Below are 19,388 nucleotides of genomic sequence, written 5' to 3'. Positions count from 1 at the left end.
TACAGGCAATTCTTCATGCACTACTGTGCCTATATTATATATGGTGTCATTAATGTGTATTATATAAGTGTCATTAACGTGTGCTTTACTGAAAGGTAGAAAATAAAGATTCAGGTCTAGAGCTATAGTGTCATGATTATACTGATTTCAGCAGGCTTTGGACCAGGACTTTAATCCTTATTGCACTTTAATCCTGGTATACACCAGTGTTTCCTGACTTGGGTGGCCACCCAGGGGAGATTCAAATGTTGCCCAGCTGATTAGCAGAGCACCCAGAGCAGCCCAAAGCTGGAGCATGTGTTTCTCATGGTGGTGCACATTCACATATGCTTTGGTGCACATAACAAAATTTATTCTGTGCATAGATGAAAAAATTAGAGGGAACATTGGGGTACAGTAGTCTCTGCTTTGTTTTCACCAGTACGGAGCAAAAGCGGTTGTGGGTCAAGCATGAAGAAGCTGTAGACTTACTGAACCAGCAGATGGCACAGAAAGCTAACACAAATATACTTTTAAATGAGTTTTGCAACAAAAGAAGGGATGCAGAACAACAAATAATCAGTGTAAAGAAAGCAGTGCAAGAAATGAAAGATGTTCAAGCTAAAGACAGAAAAACATTTGATGCTGAAAAAAAAATTTGGGCTAGAAAGGTAAATATTACAAGCAGGACTTACTCTGTACTCATAAAAGTATACAGGTTAATGCAGCTCCAAAATTGCAATAGTTTTAGGAAATATACTGCAATTTTGATGTTTGTTCGTGCCAAACAAAATGGGATCCTGGTCTGTGCATGGATCTCCTGACTACAATGATTAAACAAATAATATCATAATATTTATGTTAAACATTTTACACAGTTTGCTATCATAGAGTCAAATTATGCTTCATACCAATGAAACAGAAAAGTGACTTCCTAATGAGCTTTTTATATTGGAGTGGGGAGATCCAGTCCATGGGTGTGTGTTGGTGTATATCAAGATCTTATATTCTCTTAAATTGCGTATTGAATTCTGAAATCTCTTTATTGTATTGCTTTTATATTTTTCTTACTTATTTGATTTCTGTTTTGAAAAATGCCATAAAAACACCCCTTAAAAGATGTTATTTTCTTTTAGTTTGACAAAAATATTTTTCTGTAGAACAAATGATAGCCCAATACCACCAAGACCTAATCACATACCTAATGTTATGCACTGTTTGTAGTCCCATGTAAATCAGTGGTGCTGTTTTTAGCATGTAACACTAAGCATGGGCGTAAGTCTTTGCTAGGTCAGAACCTAAATTAATACTGCATTTTAATGAATTGTTATTAATGTAATTTTCCTGTAGAGTTTGGGTATTCAAAATAGAGGGAATCCCTGTAGAAAGTTCTTTTTTTAGTATTTTCCCATTAGTGTAACACTTTTTAGTGAAAAGCTCAAAAGGTTGCTCTATTTACAAATATAGAGACTTTCTTCTTTAATTAAGCAATACATAGTAGCTCATTATACTAGTATTTTTAAATGTAGAATGCAGACATGAAAACAAAACTTGATCTTCAGAAGGCAAACACTTCAGGGAAAAAGGATGAATTTGAAAAATTATCCACAAAGCTATCAGATATCCAACGTGAGATAGCACAAAATAGAGCGGTAAGGAGAAAACAATTAGCTTCTCTTAATAGAGTTCTTATTGCAATGCAAATTTTTACTGTGAAGAGCCGCGCCTTTTAATTAAATAGCTGGACAAACTGGAGGGAGTTGAGAGGGCTGGAGGGATCAACTTCTGTGACGAAAGAATAAACAAGCTAAGTACTTGGCTACATGAAGAAATTATCAAGCATTACTGGCCCGTAATTATTCCATAATAAAGTCGCTTTTGTTCTGGAATAGTGGGCCCACATGGGGGAATTATACCAGTGTTGCGGTAGCTTTGGTAGTCAGTTTCTCTATGCAGACGTACTTTATATACATGCAATAGCTCAGCTAGATGAGGACACAGGCCTCAGTTCTATAAATGGCTCCAGATGATTGCCCAGCCAGAGCCACTTCCAGGATCAAAGTTAAAGAGAAGCTATGACCATTTGGAAATACTTGATGGCTAAAACAATTACTCAGTGTGGTCCAGGGTGGCGTATCTAGTAGCAGAATGAATAAAGAGAAAGGAGAACTCTTAATCTGATTATCAGCAAAGATATCCTGGCATATTAGAATATGGAATAATTAACCAAAGGAAGTGATAGAAGCCCCATTTGCATAGGACACTCAGAAGTAAGCTGGACAAACTAATGCAGCTTCTATTGATGCACAAGTAAAAACAATATAGAGCAGGGCTACTCAACATGTGACCTGTGGGCCACATGTGGCCCACCGCCCATTTATTTGCAGCCCGCAGTGCAGTTTGGATTTACTTGGGGCTCAACATATGGCCCACGAGTGGGATCCTTTGAACATGGCCTCCACTGGGAACATGCTCCACAATGGCGAGGCATGTCCCATGTGGGGTGAGCATTGAAAGATGCAAGTGGATGGGCTGGCTGGAACAGATGGGTACAGAGTGTTGGTGTTTCTAGTCCCCAGGGAGGAGATGCTGGAAATGCCAGGGCATTGTGTGAAAATCTTTTTGCATATATTTGCATATATATTTCCATTCATATTCAATCACACTTAAGTTGCAGCCCTCGGCATGTGCTGTGAGTATCGATGTGGCCCCCAGGTCTTCCAAAGTTGAGTAGCCCTGATGTAGAGCATCTCAAGATCTGGGAAGTCAGAACTAATAGGGTGAGAGAGAGAATTGTCAGGGCCCTACCAGTTATCTTAGAATTATAGAATACTAGGACTGGAAGGGACCTTGAGAGGTCATCGAGTCCAGTCCCCTGTCCCCATGGCAGGACCAAATACTGTCTAGACCATCCCTGATAGACATTTATCTAACCTACTCTTAAATATCTCCAGAGATGGGGATTCCACAACCTCCCTGGGCAGTTTATTCCAGTGTTTGACTACCCTGATAGTTAGGAACTATTTCCTAATGTCCAACCTAAAGCTCCCTTGCTGCAGCTAAGCCCATTGTTTCTTGTTCTATCCTCAGAGGCCAAGATGAACAAGTTTTCTCCCTCCTCCTTATGACACCCTTTTAGATACCTGAAAACTGCTATCATGTCCCCCCTCAATCTTCTCTTTTCTAAAGTAAACAAACCCAATTCTCTCAGCCTTCCTTCATAGGTCATGTTCTCTAAACTTTTAATCATTCTTGTTGCTCTTCCCTGGACCCTCTCCAATTTCTCCACATCCTTCTTGAAATGTGGTGCCCAGAACTGAACACAATACTCCAGCTGAGGCCTAACCAGCGCAGAGTAGAGCGGAAGAATGACTTCTCGTATCTTGCTCACAACACACCTGTTAATGCATCCCAGAATCATGTTTGCTTTATTGCAACAGCATCACACTGCTGACTCATAGTCAGCTTGTGGTCCACTGTAACCCCTAGATCCCTTTCTGCCATACTCTTTCCTAGACAGTCGCTTCCCATTCTGTATGTGTGAGACTGATTGTTCCTTCCTAAGTGGAGCACTTTGCATTTGTCTTTATTAAACTTCATCCTGTTTACCTCATCTTTGTCCCTTACGTACAATTTCATGGTCATAGGATTTGAAAATTGTCAACTGTCACATTTTCAGAGGTTTAAATCTGAAAAATCATGGTGGTGTAACTGTGAGGGTCCAGATTGTGGAGGGAGAGGTCACAAACCTCTTGTAGGGGGGTCATGGGATTATGACCCTCATTTCTTTGCTGCCTTCAGAACTGGACTCTGAAGGCAGCAACCACAGAGCTTCCTGCAGCCACAGGAGGGGTGTGTCTAGACTACATGCCTCCTTCGACGGAGGCATGTAGATTAGCCAGATCGGAAGAGGGAAATGAAGCCGCGATTAAAATAATCGCGGCTTCATTTAAATTTAAATGGCTGCCCCGATCTGCCGATCAGCTGTTTGTCGGCAGATCGGGGGAGTCTGGACGCGATGCCCCGACAAAGAAGCCTTTCTTCATCGACACAGGTAAGCCTGGTTTCACGAGGCTTACCTGTGTCGATGAAGAAAGGCTTCTTTGTCGGGGCATCGCGTCCAGACTCCCCCGATCTGCCGACAAACAGCTGATCGGCAGATCGGGGCAGCCATTTAAATTTAAATGAAGCCGCGATTATTTTAATCGCGGCTTCATTTCCCTCTTCCGATCTGGCTAATCTACATGCCTCCGTCGAAGGAGGCATGTAGTCTAGACACACCCGAGGTTCCCAGAGCTTGAGATAGGTCTGATTCTCCCTTCCCCCCACAAGCAGCTGGGCAGGGAATGGACAAGCCCTGTCCCTCCCCAGCCCAGCCAGAACTAGAAGCCCCATTTGTTGCGGGCACTCCCAGCCACGCAGGATGTCTTGTAGCAGGGTTAGGCGCCTGGAGGTGGGTCTGGTCTCCCTCCTCTTCCCAGCAGCTGTGCAGAGGATGGACAAGTCCTGTTCCTCCCCAGCTTACCTGCTAAGACCATGACCCCCCTACAACCGTTTGCTGGAGCATCCTTAGGGAAAAGGGAACATCATATTTTAGGCTGTGAAATGAGGAGGCCTTAGTCGTCATGATGTCTATGCCTTCCACACAATACTGGCTACCATTTTTATCTCATGTAATCCAATGACAATTTCCCCTTGTTTTTTCAAATTAATAGCTTCTCTGAAATGTTGGGAGAGATCAGTCTCTTCATCTGTCCTATTAGCCTATGTTTTCACTGCAGAGCTAACTTGAGTTATCTGTGCTTTAATTAATTCCTCTGGAGTTAGGCCTGTCTGAAACTTAAAATTTAGGTCAATGTACAGCCCTCAGTGATGTGAAAAATCTACAGCCCTAAATGCTGTAGCTGTGTCAACCTATCTCACAGTGTAGTTGCAGCTGGGAAAGCTTCTGTCAGGCCTGATCTGTGCTGTGTAGTTAAGTCAATGTAAGCTGCTTTGCATCGACTTAGCTGTGGAAGTGTCTTCACTTGAATTTGGCTCCTGCCAACATTAGTGTCTCTCTATGCCACTTTACTAACACCATCTCCTCCCCCAGCAGCACAGACCTATGGTCAATGCCAGGGCCATTCCACAACATTTTGGCACCTGAAGCAGGGAGCTCAAATGACACCCCCACGGCCCCTCATTGCACCAGCAGCAGACACGATTTTCTACACTCTGGGTCCTTGTGGCGCCTCCTTCCTTCCCCCCCCCCCCCCCCCCCACACGCACACACAGTCTGGCACCTGAGGCGGCCGCCTCAGTTCGCTTCATGGTAAGGTCAGCCCTGGTCAATGCAATTAGATCAACACAGTATCAGTGTAGACACTGGGTTTCTTATGTGAACCACCTCTTGCTTTCAGGAGCCATCCCATGATGCCCCACAGTGGCAGTGCAATTCATATAAGTGCTCCTGAGAGGACTGTGCACTGTCGACCCATGGCAGCAAGTGTGCCCACACATATAAGTGATTTAATAACAGCAGTGGCAGTATGGTGATGTAAATTAGGTTCACATTATTTTGTAGCATAGACATGGACTTGGCTACTGTCACTTGAGGAGGTGATGTTTCTACAATGACAGAAAAACTCCTTCCAATGCTGTAGGCTGCAGATATCCTCTAGGGTGGTGCTGGCATGGCGATGGTACCGCCGCTATGCCGCCACAGTCCCCATAGAATATATATGGTGAAATAACACATGAGCAGCACAAATCAATTGGATTGGCAGCTGCTGAGTTGGCCCATACCTCCTGATGGGTCTGCCAACATGAGTCAAAAGCACTACTGCACTTTGTGCCTGGACAGGAGTTGAATTAGGGGCAAAGCTCAAATTAAAATTCAGGTTAACTACAGGAAAGACAAGTTAAAGGAGAGAATGTGTAGCTCAAAAATCTTTAAATCTCTTCTGGCTACTGCTGTGACTCGGTTTATTAAAATTGTTAGTGATCAAATAGAGTAAATATAGGAAAACACTGGCTTGACTAGTACTTTAAATATCATTTTTGCATATTGTCTAATGGTTTTGCTGTGACATTTCAGAATAAATATTAAACAGTTACACTAAAATCAAATGCAAAAATTACAGTCTTTAAAAAAGAAAAGTAGCAGTAAATTAACTATGTGAATACTGTTTAATTTTATTTTTAATAGACTATTTTTAATGAGAAGGTTCAGATAGCGCAGCTAAAAGAAACAAGCGAAAACCTGCTAGTAGAATTAGAACTTAAAATGGCGGAAAAGCTGAAACTCGATGAAAGGAAGTAAGTGATTAGATTCTTTGTTCTTTTTGCTAAATATGTATCAGCACTTAATGTTTCTATAATCTTTAAGGAGTTAACAACAATGTTGATTTGCAGTCAGCCAGATTCAATACAATATTTGAATTATTAAATAATATAGAATAAATCTCTTCAAATCGTCTATTGTATCTATTAATGTAGCTTAAGCCAGTGCTATTTCTGGGAATCAAGCTACCTCTTTTTCTAAGGATTTTGCAAGTCACATGTCGGTCTTTCTCTTTGTGTGATTGTTTATGCATACACAGAATGGCTGACTTAACTCAAAATAGCAGTATCTTAGGGCCCAGTTCAGTACTCTGGAAGTCAGTGTGATTCTTTCCATTAACTTCAGTAGGGACACACATAAAAAGTAACTCAGATGATATGTTGGTGAATTTGAGGTAGTTGCTGTGAAATAAATATTCATACAGTGTACATAAGGCCTGTATACTCAGTTGCATTCCTGCACAGCTACAAACCCTGTGTTCTGTAGGGAAGGAACTACTCTCTCCATGTGTTCCCAAAGGTTCAGGACACCCCAAAAAGGACAGGGAGGAAGTTGAGCAATGGATTGCTTCAAAGAGCTAGTAGGTAAGGTCCCATGGGAAGCAAGACTAAGGGTAAAAACAACTGAAGAGAGTTGGCAGGTTTTCAAATGGATATTATTAATGGACATCAAAAGCAAGCTATTCCACTGCGTAGGAAAGATAGAAAGTATGGCAAAAGACCGCCTTGGCTTAATCAGGAGATTTTGTATGATGTTTTGGGTCTGGTTCTGTTCAATATCTTCATCAACGATTTAGATATTGGCGTAGAGAGTACGCTTATTAAGTTTGCAGATGATACCAAGCTGGGAGGGGTTGCAACTGCTTTGGAGGATAGGGTCATAATTCAATATGATCTGGACAAACTGGAGGTAAATAGGATGAAGTTTAATAAGGACAAATGCAAAGTGCTCCACTTAGGAAGGAACAATCAGTTTCACACACACAGAATGGGAAGCAACTGTTTAGAAAGGAGTACTACAGAAAAGTATCTAGGAGTCATAGTGGACCACAAGCTAAATATGAGTCAACAGTGTGACACTGTGGCAAAAAAAGCAAACACCATTCTGGGATGCATTAACAGGTATGTTGTGAACAAGACACGAGAAGTCATTCTTCCGCTCTACTCAGCGCTGATTAGGCATCAATTGGAGTACAGGCAGTCCCCGGGTTACGTACAAGATAGGGACTGTAGGTTTGTTCTTAAGTTGAATCTGTATGTAAGTCGGAACTGGCGTCCAGATTCAGCCGCTGCTGAAACTGACTGCCAGTTCTGACTTACATACAGAATCAACTTAAGAACCCCAAGCGTCCCCAAGTCAGCTGCTGCTGAAACTGATCAGCAGCTGATTCCAGGAAGCCTGGGGCAGAGCAACTCTGCCTCAGGCTTCCTGTAGTCAGCGCTGGTCAGTTTCAGCAGAAGCTGACTTGGGGACGCCTGGGGCAGAGCAGCTGGGGTGCTGCTGGGTTGCTCCAGTAGCGCCGCTCCTCGGCACTACTGGAGCAACCCAGCAGCACCCCATCTGCTCTGCCCCAGGTGTCCTGATTCAGCCGCTGCTGAAACTGACCAGCAGTGGCTGAATCAGGACCAGAGCAGCTGGGGTGCTGCTGGGTTGCACCAGTAGCGCCCAGAGCGGTGCTGCGGGACCAACCGGCAGCACCCCAGCTGCTCTGCCACAGGCGTCCGGAGAAAAGCCTAGTCTGCTGGGGGGGGGGAGGGTACTAGCTGCGCCCCCCCTCCACCCCAGCAGACCAGGAAGACTCGGGCGGCGGACCGAGATGCACCGCGGTCCTGCCGCCTGGGTCCTCCGCGGCTTTGCTCCCCGTCTCCCTGGTCTGCTGGAGACCAGCAGACCAGGGAGACGGGGAGCGCCTCTGAGGACACCGGCAGCGGAGCAGTCCAGGCGCGCCTGGGGTGCCTCGCTGCCCGAGCCCCCCTCTCGGCTTTGCAAAGCGCGGGGAAGCCGGCGGCGGCGGGGCAGTCCAGGCGCGCCTGGGGTGCCTCGCTGCCCGAGCCCCCCCCCCCCCCCCCCGCGGCTTTGCAAAGCGCAGGGAAGCCGGCGGGGCAGTCCAGGCGCGCCTGGGGTGCCTCGCTGCCCGAGCCCCCCCGCGGCTTTGCAAAGCTGCGGGGGGGGCTCTGGCAGCGAGGCACCCCAGGCGCGCCTGGACTGCCCCGCCGCCGGCTTCCCCGCGCTTTGCAAAGCCGCGCGGGTGGGGGGGGGGGGGGCTCGGGCAGCGGGGCTGCCCCGCTGCCAGAGCCCCTCCGTGGCTTTGCTCTGCGTCTTCCTGGTCTGCAGACCAGGGAGACGCAGAGCAAAGCCCCAGAGTACACGGGCGGCAGGACCGCGAGGTCCCGCAGTCCGTGTACTCTGGGGCAGCCCCGTTCGTAACTGCGGATCCGACATAAGTCGGATCCGCGTAAGTCGGGGACTGCCTGTATTGTGTCCAGTTCTGGGCACCACATTTCAAGAAAGATGTGTAGAAATTGGAGAAGGTCTAGAGAAGAGCAACAAGAATGATTAAAGGTCTAGAGAACATGAACTATGTAGGAAGAATGAAAAAATTGGGCTTGTTTAGTTTGGAAAAGAGAAGACTTAGAGGGAACATGATAGCAGTTTTCATGTATCTAAAAGAGTGTCACAAGGAAGATGGAGAAAAATTGTTTTCCTTAGCCTCTGAGGATAGAACAGGAATCAATGGGCTTAAACTGCAGCAAGGGAGGTTTAGGTTGGACATTAGGAAAAACTTCCTAATTGTCAGGGTGGTTAAACACTGGAATAAGTTGCCTAGGGAGGTTGTGGAATCTCCATCACTGGGGATATTTAAGAGCAGGTTAGATAGACATCTATTAGGTATGGTCTAGAGGGTACTAGATCCTGCTGTGAGGGCAGGGGACTGAACTCGATGACCTCTTGAGGTCCCTTCCAATTCCAGTGTTCTATGAGTCTATGAAATGGCATTACTGATTCAACATTTGTCTCCCAGATTACCCTGACTGAAGGGCTATGCTGATGTGTATGCACTTCTCTGAGCTTTTTAACAATTTTGACATTTCATCTGATGGAAGAATACAACATGGGAATTTTCTTTGCAAATCCAAGATTTTGTCTCCACCAGTAGCCAATATTTTATGTTTTGGAGGAAGCCCAAGAGCACCAAACCATGCAGAAAATATTAATCCTGGGATCCCTGTGTAAATGAGCTTATTGTCTTGCATCCTGAAGTGTGACTACCCTTTTCCTAGCTGGCATAACCAAAATAGCAAATTTTATGTCCATTATTAGTAATAAAACTATCAAATTCTTTTCAAAATCCAGCTGCAGTCCAGTCCCAACACATGGCCCTGATCCACCAACATTTATGCATATGCTTCACTTTTGTACCATGAACATAGACTGTAGTGGGACTCTTCATGGCAATAAATTGAAGCAGGTGTACATGTTCACAGGCTCAGGGCCTTGTGACTTGCTGCAGTGAGTGTCATGGGCTGGTATGACTTTTTCCCTTTGTGTGACTTTTTGGTAACTTTAAAGAAAGTTTTAAGTGTGTAAGGTTCCCTTTCTTGCTCTACTTTTTTGCTGTTACAGTATCTCTAGAGTCACTTCATATTATATAATGTGCCAGAGCCTTAATCAGTGAAGTTAAACTGAAGAACTGCCACAATATGTTCCTTCCTTCTTTGTGTTTGGCGCAGATCCCAAAGCTCAAGCCATGTGGGGTTCTCAGTTTTTTATGTTTCTTTCTCTTGAAGTCACCAGTTTTTCTCCTCTCTTACTTTCTTAAATTCTTTCCTCCTTTATCAGATTTCTTCCTTCTCACATTTTTCCTCTAGTTAGGAGAAGGGGTCAGCTAATTTCTTGCTTGACCACCAGCTCTGTGCTGGCTCTTGAGGCTAGCCTCAGCCCCCCCAGTCTCCCACCCCCCCTCAGGCTGCATCCAGCCCCTGCTCCCCAGGAGGCAACGAGTAGCACAAGCGTGGGCCGGAGGACTCTGGAGAAGCAGGGGGCAGCCAGTGGCTGGAGGGAGGCCTTGTTTCCCCTTCAAAGTAATGCTTCTCTCCAGCCGCTGGCCGTGCCCCCTGCTCCTTCAGAGTCCTCCAGTCCGCACTTGCACTGCTTACCTCCGCCACCTGTGCCTCTTGCCTGTTCCCCTTAAGCCAGAGCCATCCTTACCCATATGCACTGAACCTGAGAGAGATCCATTCAAGCAGTAATGTAGCCATTTAACAGGCATTTGCAAAACCCCAGGTATATACTGTCAGTTTCTGAATTTACTGTATTACGGTAGTCGACAGGACCTTATTTTAAAATTTGCTTTTAAAATATTTCCTTAGTGCCTTGCTGAAGATTATAAAATCACATCTCTAAAAATTGTCATCTTCCCCTCTGTTCCCGGGACTGCCATTGAGGCACCTGTTTAATAGTACTGTGTAGGGCCCCATAAATCCTAAGAATGTCCCTGCCTGGGGTTACAGGTGAGCTTTTGTGTGTAAGTGCAGATGTTTGTAACTCGGGCAGTGCCTGTACAGCTCACACCAAAGTTGGTGCTGCCATGTTTTCACTGCTATTTTAGCAAGCGAATTAGGTCGCAGGATATAGCCACTGTCACTGGCTGGCTATGTCTGCTTCGCAAGTTGTATGTTCATCAGGTGTGTACCTGGGAAGCACCCACTGCTGAGTAAGAATCTTGTTTTTGATAAAAGTTCAAGGTGTGTTCAGAAAATTGTGCGCTGTGTTTCCACTAAAGGTATGAGAATAAGGACATTTAACGGACGATTGGTTATAGTTTTTTGTTCATGTTCACTCCTTAATATGTGTGCACTGGCTTTGTTTCATAGACATAACATGGATTCTGATCTATTCCTTTTGCAATCAAAAATTGCCCAAGAAAGAGAGACTCTAAATATTCAGATAGAAAAGGTAAGAAGCAGAAGATATTTTAACTACTTTATTGGTTTTAAAAAATATGACTGTATATATGAGGCCTTGGACCTGAATTTATGAAAATTCCTGAAAAACTACATCAACATGGAAGTGTTTTTCAAATGTGGCCACCAAGGCTGTTTGTGGCCACTAGTGGCTTTTCTTGCAGCCACAAGCTCGTGGGTTATTATTGGGGGGTGAGGGAGCAGTGGTCCCTCCCCCTCCCTGTTGCTGCTGCATGCACTGCTTTTGTGTTGCTTGCTAGGGTTGCAAGCTTCTGGGTCACAATGTTGGAGGAGCAGGCAGCTGATGATTTCCCCACCTTTCCAAAGGTGAGGGGCTCAGGCTTCCCCCCTGGGATGGTGGGGTGGCAGTCCCCAGACTTAGGGCTTCAGACTCCATCCCCATCCTTGGCCACAGGGCTTTGGACTGTGGCAATGGGGCTTCAGTCTTTGGCATCCCACTTTCTCTCCCAGCTCCACAACTCCATCACCTCAGCCCTTACTGCCTCCCTCAACCCTGTGTCCAGGGCTTAATTTGTCCCCAGAGTTGCCAGGGCTGAGTAACTCCTTTGTGAAAAAATGATACTTTTTTTTGCACTTTTTACACCAGATATGCTAGCTAGCAATAAATAACTGACAATGGTTTTGAGGTGCATGTGAGCGTATGGATTTGTTTTTCCTAAAGCTAATTAAGTATTTTAGGAAAAAGTGAGAGCGGTCACTGGCAAGAGTGAGTGGCCACATTCTGAGGCCACCAAAAAATTTATCCTGAGGACCTTTCTAAACAACTATTTCCCTTCTTTTACAAATTCACAAGATGGCATGCATTTGTAATTAGCATTTGGATATAAAGCATTCTGGTTTGTAGGACTATAAATACAGAGCAAATCTAGTAGCCATAAATAACTGCTGAATACACATGATCTGATGTGTTATATGTATAATTTATATAAGCACATTATTTAATATTATAGTTTGTATGCAGGAAGGATATTTCTTGATCGGAGTTACTTTTTGTCACAATTTTATTGTGTTATATTTGTGGGCAATAAAAAAAAATGTGGTCTGCCTGGGTTAGTCCCTGACAGGTTGCTGCTGCTGCTATATTTACCTGCGCCTCCTCAGGTATCAGGCAGTTGAAGCTCTCATTGGCCACAGATTGCCATTCACAGCCAATGGGAGTGGCAGGAAGTGGCACAGAAAAGACACCCCTTCCTGCTGCTCTCACTGGCCACAAACGGTGATCCATGACCAGTGAGAGCTGCGATTGCCCGTACCTGCAGAGGTGCAAGTAAATATAGAAGTGTGGGCCTATCAGAGACTAACTCTGGTGGATCTGATCTGTCCCATGGGCAGGAATTTTTCCACCCCTGTATTTGTGTGTCCACTCTAGGTTAATATTCTTCAATTAGTAGACTTCTTTGTTATCAAATAATTACTTGGGCCCAGAGGCTGAAAGTGGATGAGCCACTAGACCTGCATAGAGGCTCATTAACAGCAATTACTTGCAAAACTGGAGCATGACACAGTCCATTTTTGTGTTTTAAGGCTAATTAGCATTTTGTTTTATTTTGAGATGTTTGTTTTAGTGCACTAAAATATGCCTTTAGAATCTGACCGTTTTTATAACACCTATTATTTTTGATGTGCCCTGTTATAGCGCTGGGTTTGAGTTGTTTACATAGACATTAAGTAATCAACTCTAAATAAATGGGTCTCAGTGCTCAAGAATCAATGACAAAAGGTGAAATAGTATAACTGATCATGATCTATAAACTAGAGATGTGATCAGCTAGTTGACTATCTGATAAGCAAATGCTTATGAGATAGTCGACACACTAGTCGTCTGGTCACTTCTCCTGCCCCTGCCTTCCCCCTTTCTTCTTCCCTCCACTCCCCCCCACTGCTTCTATCCGAAAGAGGCAGCTAGCGGGGAGAGAAGAGGGGGTGCTTCAAAGCAGCAGTGGAGCGTGGAAGCTCTCCACGCGCTGCCACTTTGAAATGCCACATTCAGCTGGCCCTGAGCTGCACATGGCATTTCAAAGTGGCAGCGCCACGTGGAGCCTGGGATCTGCCACTTTGAAATGCCACGTGCAACCCAAGTTGAGCTGTGGACTTTGCAACGCTGCGGGGAACATGAGGCCAGCGTTGCTTGAGTCCCCCACTGGCCCTGTCCTCCTGCAGCACTCCTGAAGGCGCCCTTGTTGACTAGTTGATGCTAATTGCATCTACTATTCAATTAGTCCATTAATCTACATTAACATCCCTACTATAAAGTGAGTGTGTTTTTCACTGTTTGAATCTTACTGCTGTTTGATCCCCTAATTTTCAATAAGCACCGTTTCCTTAAAACAGCAAATGATTTTATTTCTCTAGTAGCTCTCATCAGGTAAAATTGAAGACCCAAATTAACTAGGGACATGTCTATACAGCAGGGCTAAACTTGAAATAAGCTACGCAACTTGAGCTAAGCTAATTGCGTAGCTTATGTCGAAATAGTTTTTTTCGACTTTTAGAATCATAGAATAATAGGACTGGAAGGGACCTCAAGAGGTCATCGAGTCCAGCCCCCTGCCCTCAAGGCAGGACCAAGCTCCACCTACACCATCCCTGACAGATGTCTATCTAACCTGTTCTTAAATATCTCCAGAGAGGGAGATTCCACCACCTCCCTTGGCAATTTATTCCAATATTTGACCACCCTGACAGTTAGGAATTTTTTCCTAATGTCCAATCTAAACCTCCCCTGCTGCACTTTAAGCCCATTACTCCTTGTCCTGTCCTCAGAAACCAAGAGGAACAAATTTTCTCCTTCCTCCTTGTGACACCCTTTTAGATATTTGAAAACCGCTATCATGTCCCCCCTTAATCTTCTTTTTTCCAAACTAAACAAGCCCAGTTCATGAAGCCTGGCTTCATAGGTCATGTTCTCTAGACCTTTAATCATTCTTGTCGCTCTTCTCTGTACCCTTTCCAATTTCTCCACATCTTTCTTGAAATGTGGCGCCCAGAACTGGACACAGTACTCTAGCTGAGGCCTAACTAGTGCAGAGTAGAGCGGCAGAATGACTTCACGAGTTTTGCTTACAACACACCTGTTGATACAACCTAGAATCATATTTGCTTTTTTTGCAACAGCATCACACTGTTGACTCATATTCAACTTGTGGTCCACTATGACCCCTAGATCCCTTTCCGCCATGCTCCTTCCTAGACAGTCGCTTCCCATCTTGTATGTATGGAACTGATTGTTCCTTCCTAAGTGGAGCACTTTGCATTTCTCTTTATTAAACCTCATCCTGTTTACCTCTGACCATTTCTCTAACTTGCTAAGGTCATTTTGAATTATGTCCCTATCCTCCAAAGAAGTCGCAACCCCACCCAGTTTGGTATCATCTGCAAACTTAATAAGCGTACTCTCTATCCTAATATCTACATCATTGATGAAGATATTGAACAGTACGGGTCCCAAAACAGACCCTTGAGGAACTCCACTTGTTATCCCTTTCCAGCAGGATTTAGAACCGTTAACAACAACTCTCTGACTACGGTTATCCAGCCAATTATGCACCCACCTTATCGTGGCCCTATCTAAGTTATATTTGCCTAGTTTATCAATAAGAATATCATGCGAGACCGTATCAAATGCCTTACTAAAGTCTAGGTATATGACATCCACCGCTTCTCCCTTATCCACAAGGCTCGTTATCTTATCAAAGAAAGCTATCAGATTAGTTTGGCATGACTTGTTCTTCACAAACCCATGCTGGCTATTCCCTATCACTTTATTACCTTCCAAGTGTTTGCATAGGATTTCCTTAATTATCTGCTCCATTATCTTCCCTGGGACAGACGTTAAACTGACCGGTCTATAGTTTCCTGGGTTGTTCTTATTCCCCTTTTTATAGATGGGCACAATATTTGCCCTTTTCCAGTCTTCTGGAATCTCCCCTGTCTGCCATGATTTTTCAAAGATCATAGCTAAAGGCTCAGATACCTCCTCTATCAGCTCCTTGAGTATCCTGGGATGCATTTCATCAGGACCTGGTGACTTGCTGACATCTAACTTTCCTAAGTGACTTTTAACTTGTTCTTTGTGTATCCTATCTTCTAAACTTACCCTCTCTCTGCTTGTATTCACTACGTTAGGCACACCTCCAGACTTCTCGGTGAAGACCGAAACAAAGAAGTCATTGAGCATCTCCGCCATTTCCAAGTTCCCTGTTACTGCTTCTCCCTCCTCACTAAGCAGTGGGCCTACCCTGTCCTTGGTCTTCCTCTTGCTTTTAATGTATTTATAAAAAGTCTTCTTGTTTCCCTTTATGCCTGTAGCTAGTTTGATCTCATTTTGTGCCTTTGCCTTTCTAATCTTGCCCCTGCATTCCCGTGTTGCTTGCCTATATTCATCCTTTGTTAGTTGTCCTAGTTTCCATTTTTTATATGACTCCTTTTTTATTTTGAGATCGTGCAAGATCTCCTTGTTAAGCCAAGCTGGTCTTTTGCCATATTTTCTATCTTTCCTACACAGCGGAATTGTTTGCTTTTGGGCCCTTAACAACATCCCTTTGAAATACTTCCAACTCTCCTCAGTTGTTTTTCCCTTCAGTCTTGCTTCCCATGGGACCTTACCTACAAGTTTTGGCACTGCCTACACAGTTATTTTGAGGTGGAGCACTCTTCGCCTGACTTCCCTTACTCCTTGTACAGTGAGGTTTATGGGAGTCAGAGTAAGCAGTCCTCCAGCTCAACATTATTTTGACATTATGTCAAAATAACTGCTTGTGTGTAGACGTGGACTGTTATTTCAGAATAATGTCAGTTATTCTGAAATAACACTGCTGTGTAGACATAGCCTAGTACAGCTCTGGCAGTTTCTTTTTTTTTATTACTCCCATAATGCAAAGCAGGCATAAATCCTACTTAACTAGACAGCTAAGCTGGGTTTCATGGCTTTTGTCCGTGGCTGGAGCAGCACAAAGCAGAATGGGCTAGCGAATATTTCCTCAGGTCTGTTCCAAAGAAGCCGTGCTACAGTGGAGCTGAAGATTGGATGAAGCAATAGCCCTCATCCTCTGTATCTTGCAGGATGTGAGATTTTCCTGGGGTGCCCTGACTGAATCACCTTGCTACCCACTGCTTCCCATGAGAGGGAGTCTAGTTGTAATAATAGAGTATCAGCTCCCTGAGATTGTCATCTATTCAAACATTCTCCTCTGGGCTTAAGCTAGCACTAACTTCGCCTTGCAGTTCAGTACTAGGTGCAGCCCAGTCCCTGAGCTTCTCTGAGGTGTCCCCCAGTAGTATCTGGCTTCTGTCATGGGATGCTCATAGAAATTACCCGGTAAGCTGACCCAAAAGGAACAAAAGCTTCAGAGGGGTAGCTGAGTTAGTCTGTAACTAGAAAAACTTAAAAAACAACGAATAATCTAGTAGCACCTTACAGACTAACAAAATACGTAATGGTATCATGAGCTTTTGTGGGAGCAACCTACTTCTTCAGATGACTGGAGTATTAAAAGTCCAGATTCAAGAATAAATACGGGAAGGGCAGGGGGAAGGAGGAAAAAAAGGAGAAAAAAGGCAGTGAATAGATTGTTCAAGCAATTACAAGAGGCTGATAAGAACAATTAGCATCTCCATTGGTTGGTTGGTTGGTTGGTTGGTTGGTTGGTTGGTTGGTTGGTTGGTTGGTTGGTTGGTTGGTTGGGGAAGGTGGTGTGCGAGCCAGCCAATATCTCTGTTCATTCCATTCTGATAAGCAAAGGAACAGTGTACACCCAGCTTGACGGGTACAAATCAGGAGGAGGGTCTTTATAACTTTCCTGTGCTGAGCTATATTTGTAAGGGGAAAATCCTAAATGTATTATCAAAGATTAAGATTTAAGACAGGGGTGGGGAACCCAGGGGCTGGATGCGGCCCCCGACTTGCCTGTATCTGGCCCCTCGAGGCCCCTCTCCCCCCCAGCATTGAGGAGTCTACACTGTTGCTCCAGTCCACCTGCTGCCCACCACAGGGCTGGTGCACACAAATTATACCAGGCTGCCCACCTCCCCTACAAGCTGTTGTGTGTGAGGGGAATGTGGGAAGTGTCGTTCTTTTCATTCGAGGGCCAGATCAGTGAGAGGTGGAGGGTTTTTTTTTTTGGTTTTTCTCTTGTGCGGCCACCAACTGATTTTTTGAGGGTGTGGGGCCCCCGACTCAAAAAAAGGTTCCCTACCCCTGATGTAAGAGATCCTGAGTAAAGATTATGGAAACAAATAGTTACATAAAAACCAAGTATAACATACTTCTGATAGTTGGAACTTAATTAAACATGTGTCTGAAAGCAGTTGTATCTCACCCAAAGCTTTCTTCCAATGTCACTAACCAATATAGCTAGGATCCAGCATTCACAAATGCAAAAAGGGCAGTTCTTTGTGCATCTCCAGTGAAGGATATAAAAGGTGTCCTTTTGCCTTCCTCTTAAACGTGAAAGGTCAGTGTTTTTCTCCCTACAGTCAGGATGACCCCGTGGTTCTTTTCCTGGGATGCTGGTCTGTGTCTTTACATATTCTTGCTTAGTGTGCAGACAGATTTGGCTTCCATTGTGTTGGCTTATCGTGCATAGTCTAAATAGCCAACAGAGAGAGACAGGTGGATCAGCATCCTTTGATGCAAACCTGTCTGTCAGGTCTACCTTGGTCACCAGTTTGGGGACATATACACAGCTCCTTGAATAGTATCTGTATGTACATCTTAGAATATGTCTATATAGCAGGGCGTATAACTCTTCCTTCGACTTCCCTTACTCCTCATAAAATGAGGGTTACCAGGAGTCGAAGTAAGAAGTCCTCTAGCGCACCATTATTTTGAAATAATGGCTTGCAGTGTGTAGACATGCTCTTCGTTATTTCTGAATAACATGAGTTATTCCAAAATAACACTGCTGTATAGACATAGCTTTGACGATTATAAAGATCAGTGTGGTAAATTTTGCTAATTGATATTGTGGAGTTCTTAGGGTCCCACAATGGTACCATGAAGTATAATTATTTTAAATGTGTTTCAGATTTTCAAATGGAAGATGCTGTAGCAGTACAAAGTATTATTACTATAATTATTAGATACATGTAAAATAGACAGGAAATTACAATGAAAAGTTACTATATTTGGTCTTTATTTCTAGGCTAAGGAAGAATTAAGTGTAGCTGAAAGCGTGAATAGAAAATTTAAACATGAAAATACATTTATAAGTAGCCAGTATCAGCAGTTACTGGCAGAAGAGGAACACGTACATGCTAAAAAGGATGAGGCAGCAGCAGAGTAGGTTTAAACTGTCAACTTTTTAATTCTGAGAATTAAGGAGGCTGTAGGGTTGTTTTTAAACTAAGGGCTGAAGGAAAACCGACAGGTGGGGAGGAGCATGTGTCTTGGACATAGATATCCCATAGGCGAGACTCTATTAATGGAGATTGTTTATATCTTAGTAAGGAGGAGAGGATGGAATATGATAAAATATAGGTAGGATCTGATGAGAAACAGTCAAATGAAAAAAGTCCTATTCGTTACATCATATAGTGGCAGATAGCTAAAAGGTGACAATTTTAAGTGCTTATCTACACGTGCTAGAAGTCTAAATACCAAGATGGGTGAACTTGATGCCTCATATTAAATGAGGATATTGATACAATAGGAGTCACAGAAACTTTGTGGAATGAGGATAGCTAATGGGACACAGTAGTATCAGGAGTACAAAATGTATCAGAAGAATAGAATAGGCCATACTGGTGGGGGAGTGGACAAGAGTGTAGTCAATTAAGTAAAAATCTTAAATGAACCAAAGTGTACCATAAAAACCTCAGTAATAATGGAGTATTTCAACTATCCCCATAGTCGATGGGCTCCCTGGGGTGCAACCTGGAACAGGGGTCCCACTGAGCGCTCTGTCTAAAAAACCTGAGCTCATACAGTGATACGATGACAAGCTACAAAGTTCTGCAGGTGCTGCACTTACATAGACATTCACAGGCAGGGACGCATGCAGTTGAGGTACATGAATGCTTCTGCTACTCTCACCTGACCCAACAATACAGAGGCTCCAGCCAATTCTCCACAGCTCCCCAGCCTAGGACCCCAGTGCTGC

The 19,388-nt window shown here is 44.2% G+C and overlaps 1 protein-coding gene across 3 annotated transcripts in view; it reads left to right on the top strand.

Moving 5' to 3' along the window:
* Positions 1-19,388, top strand: part of CCDC175 (coiled-coil domain containing 175) — a 57,900-nt gene that overhangs the window by 15,844 nt on the left and 22,668 nt on the right. For all 3 annotated transcript variants that reach the window (XM_075926344.2, XM_089778320.1, XM_089778319.1), the window contains exons 5-9: positions 422-650; positions 1,509-1,631; positions 6,170-6,279; positions 11,179-11,260; positions 18,432-18,568. In XM_075926344.2, the coding sequence (XP_075782459.2) occupies positions 422-650; positions 1,509-1,631; positions 6,170-6,279; positions 11,179-11,260; positions 18,432-18,568 (681 nt within the window). The remainder of the gene's footprint in view (positions 1-421; positions 651-1,508; positions 1,632-6,169; positions 6,280-11,178; positions 11,261-18,431; positions 18,569-19,388) is intronic.

This window comes from Pelodiscus sinensis, chromosome 5, assembly GCF_052426305.1.
Source record: "Pelodiscus sinensis isolate ZL-2025 chromosome 5, ASM5242630v1, whole genome shotgun sequence".
Classification (NCBI taxonomy): Eukaryota; Metazoa; Chordata; order Testudines; family Trionychidae; genus Pelodiscus; species Pelodiscus sinensis.
Note: the sequence above shows the minus strand (reverse complement) of the source record. Positions and strands in the feature narration are given on the sequence as shown.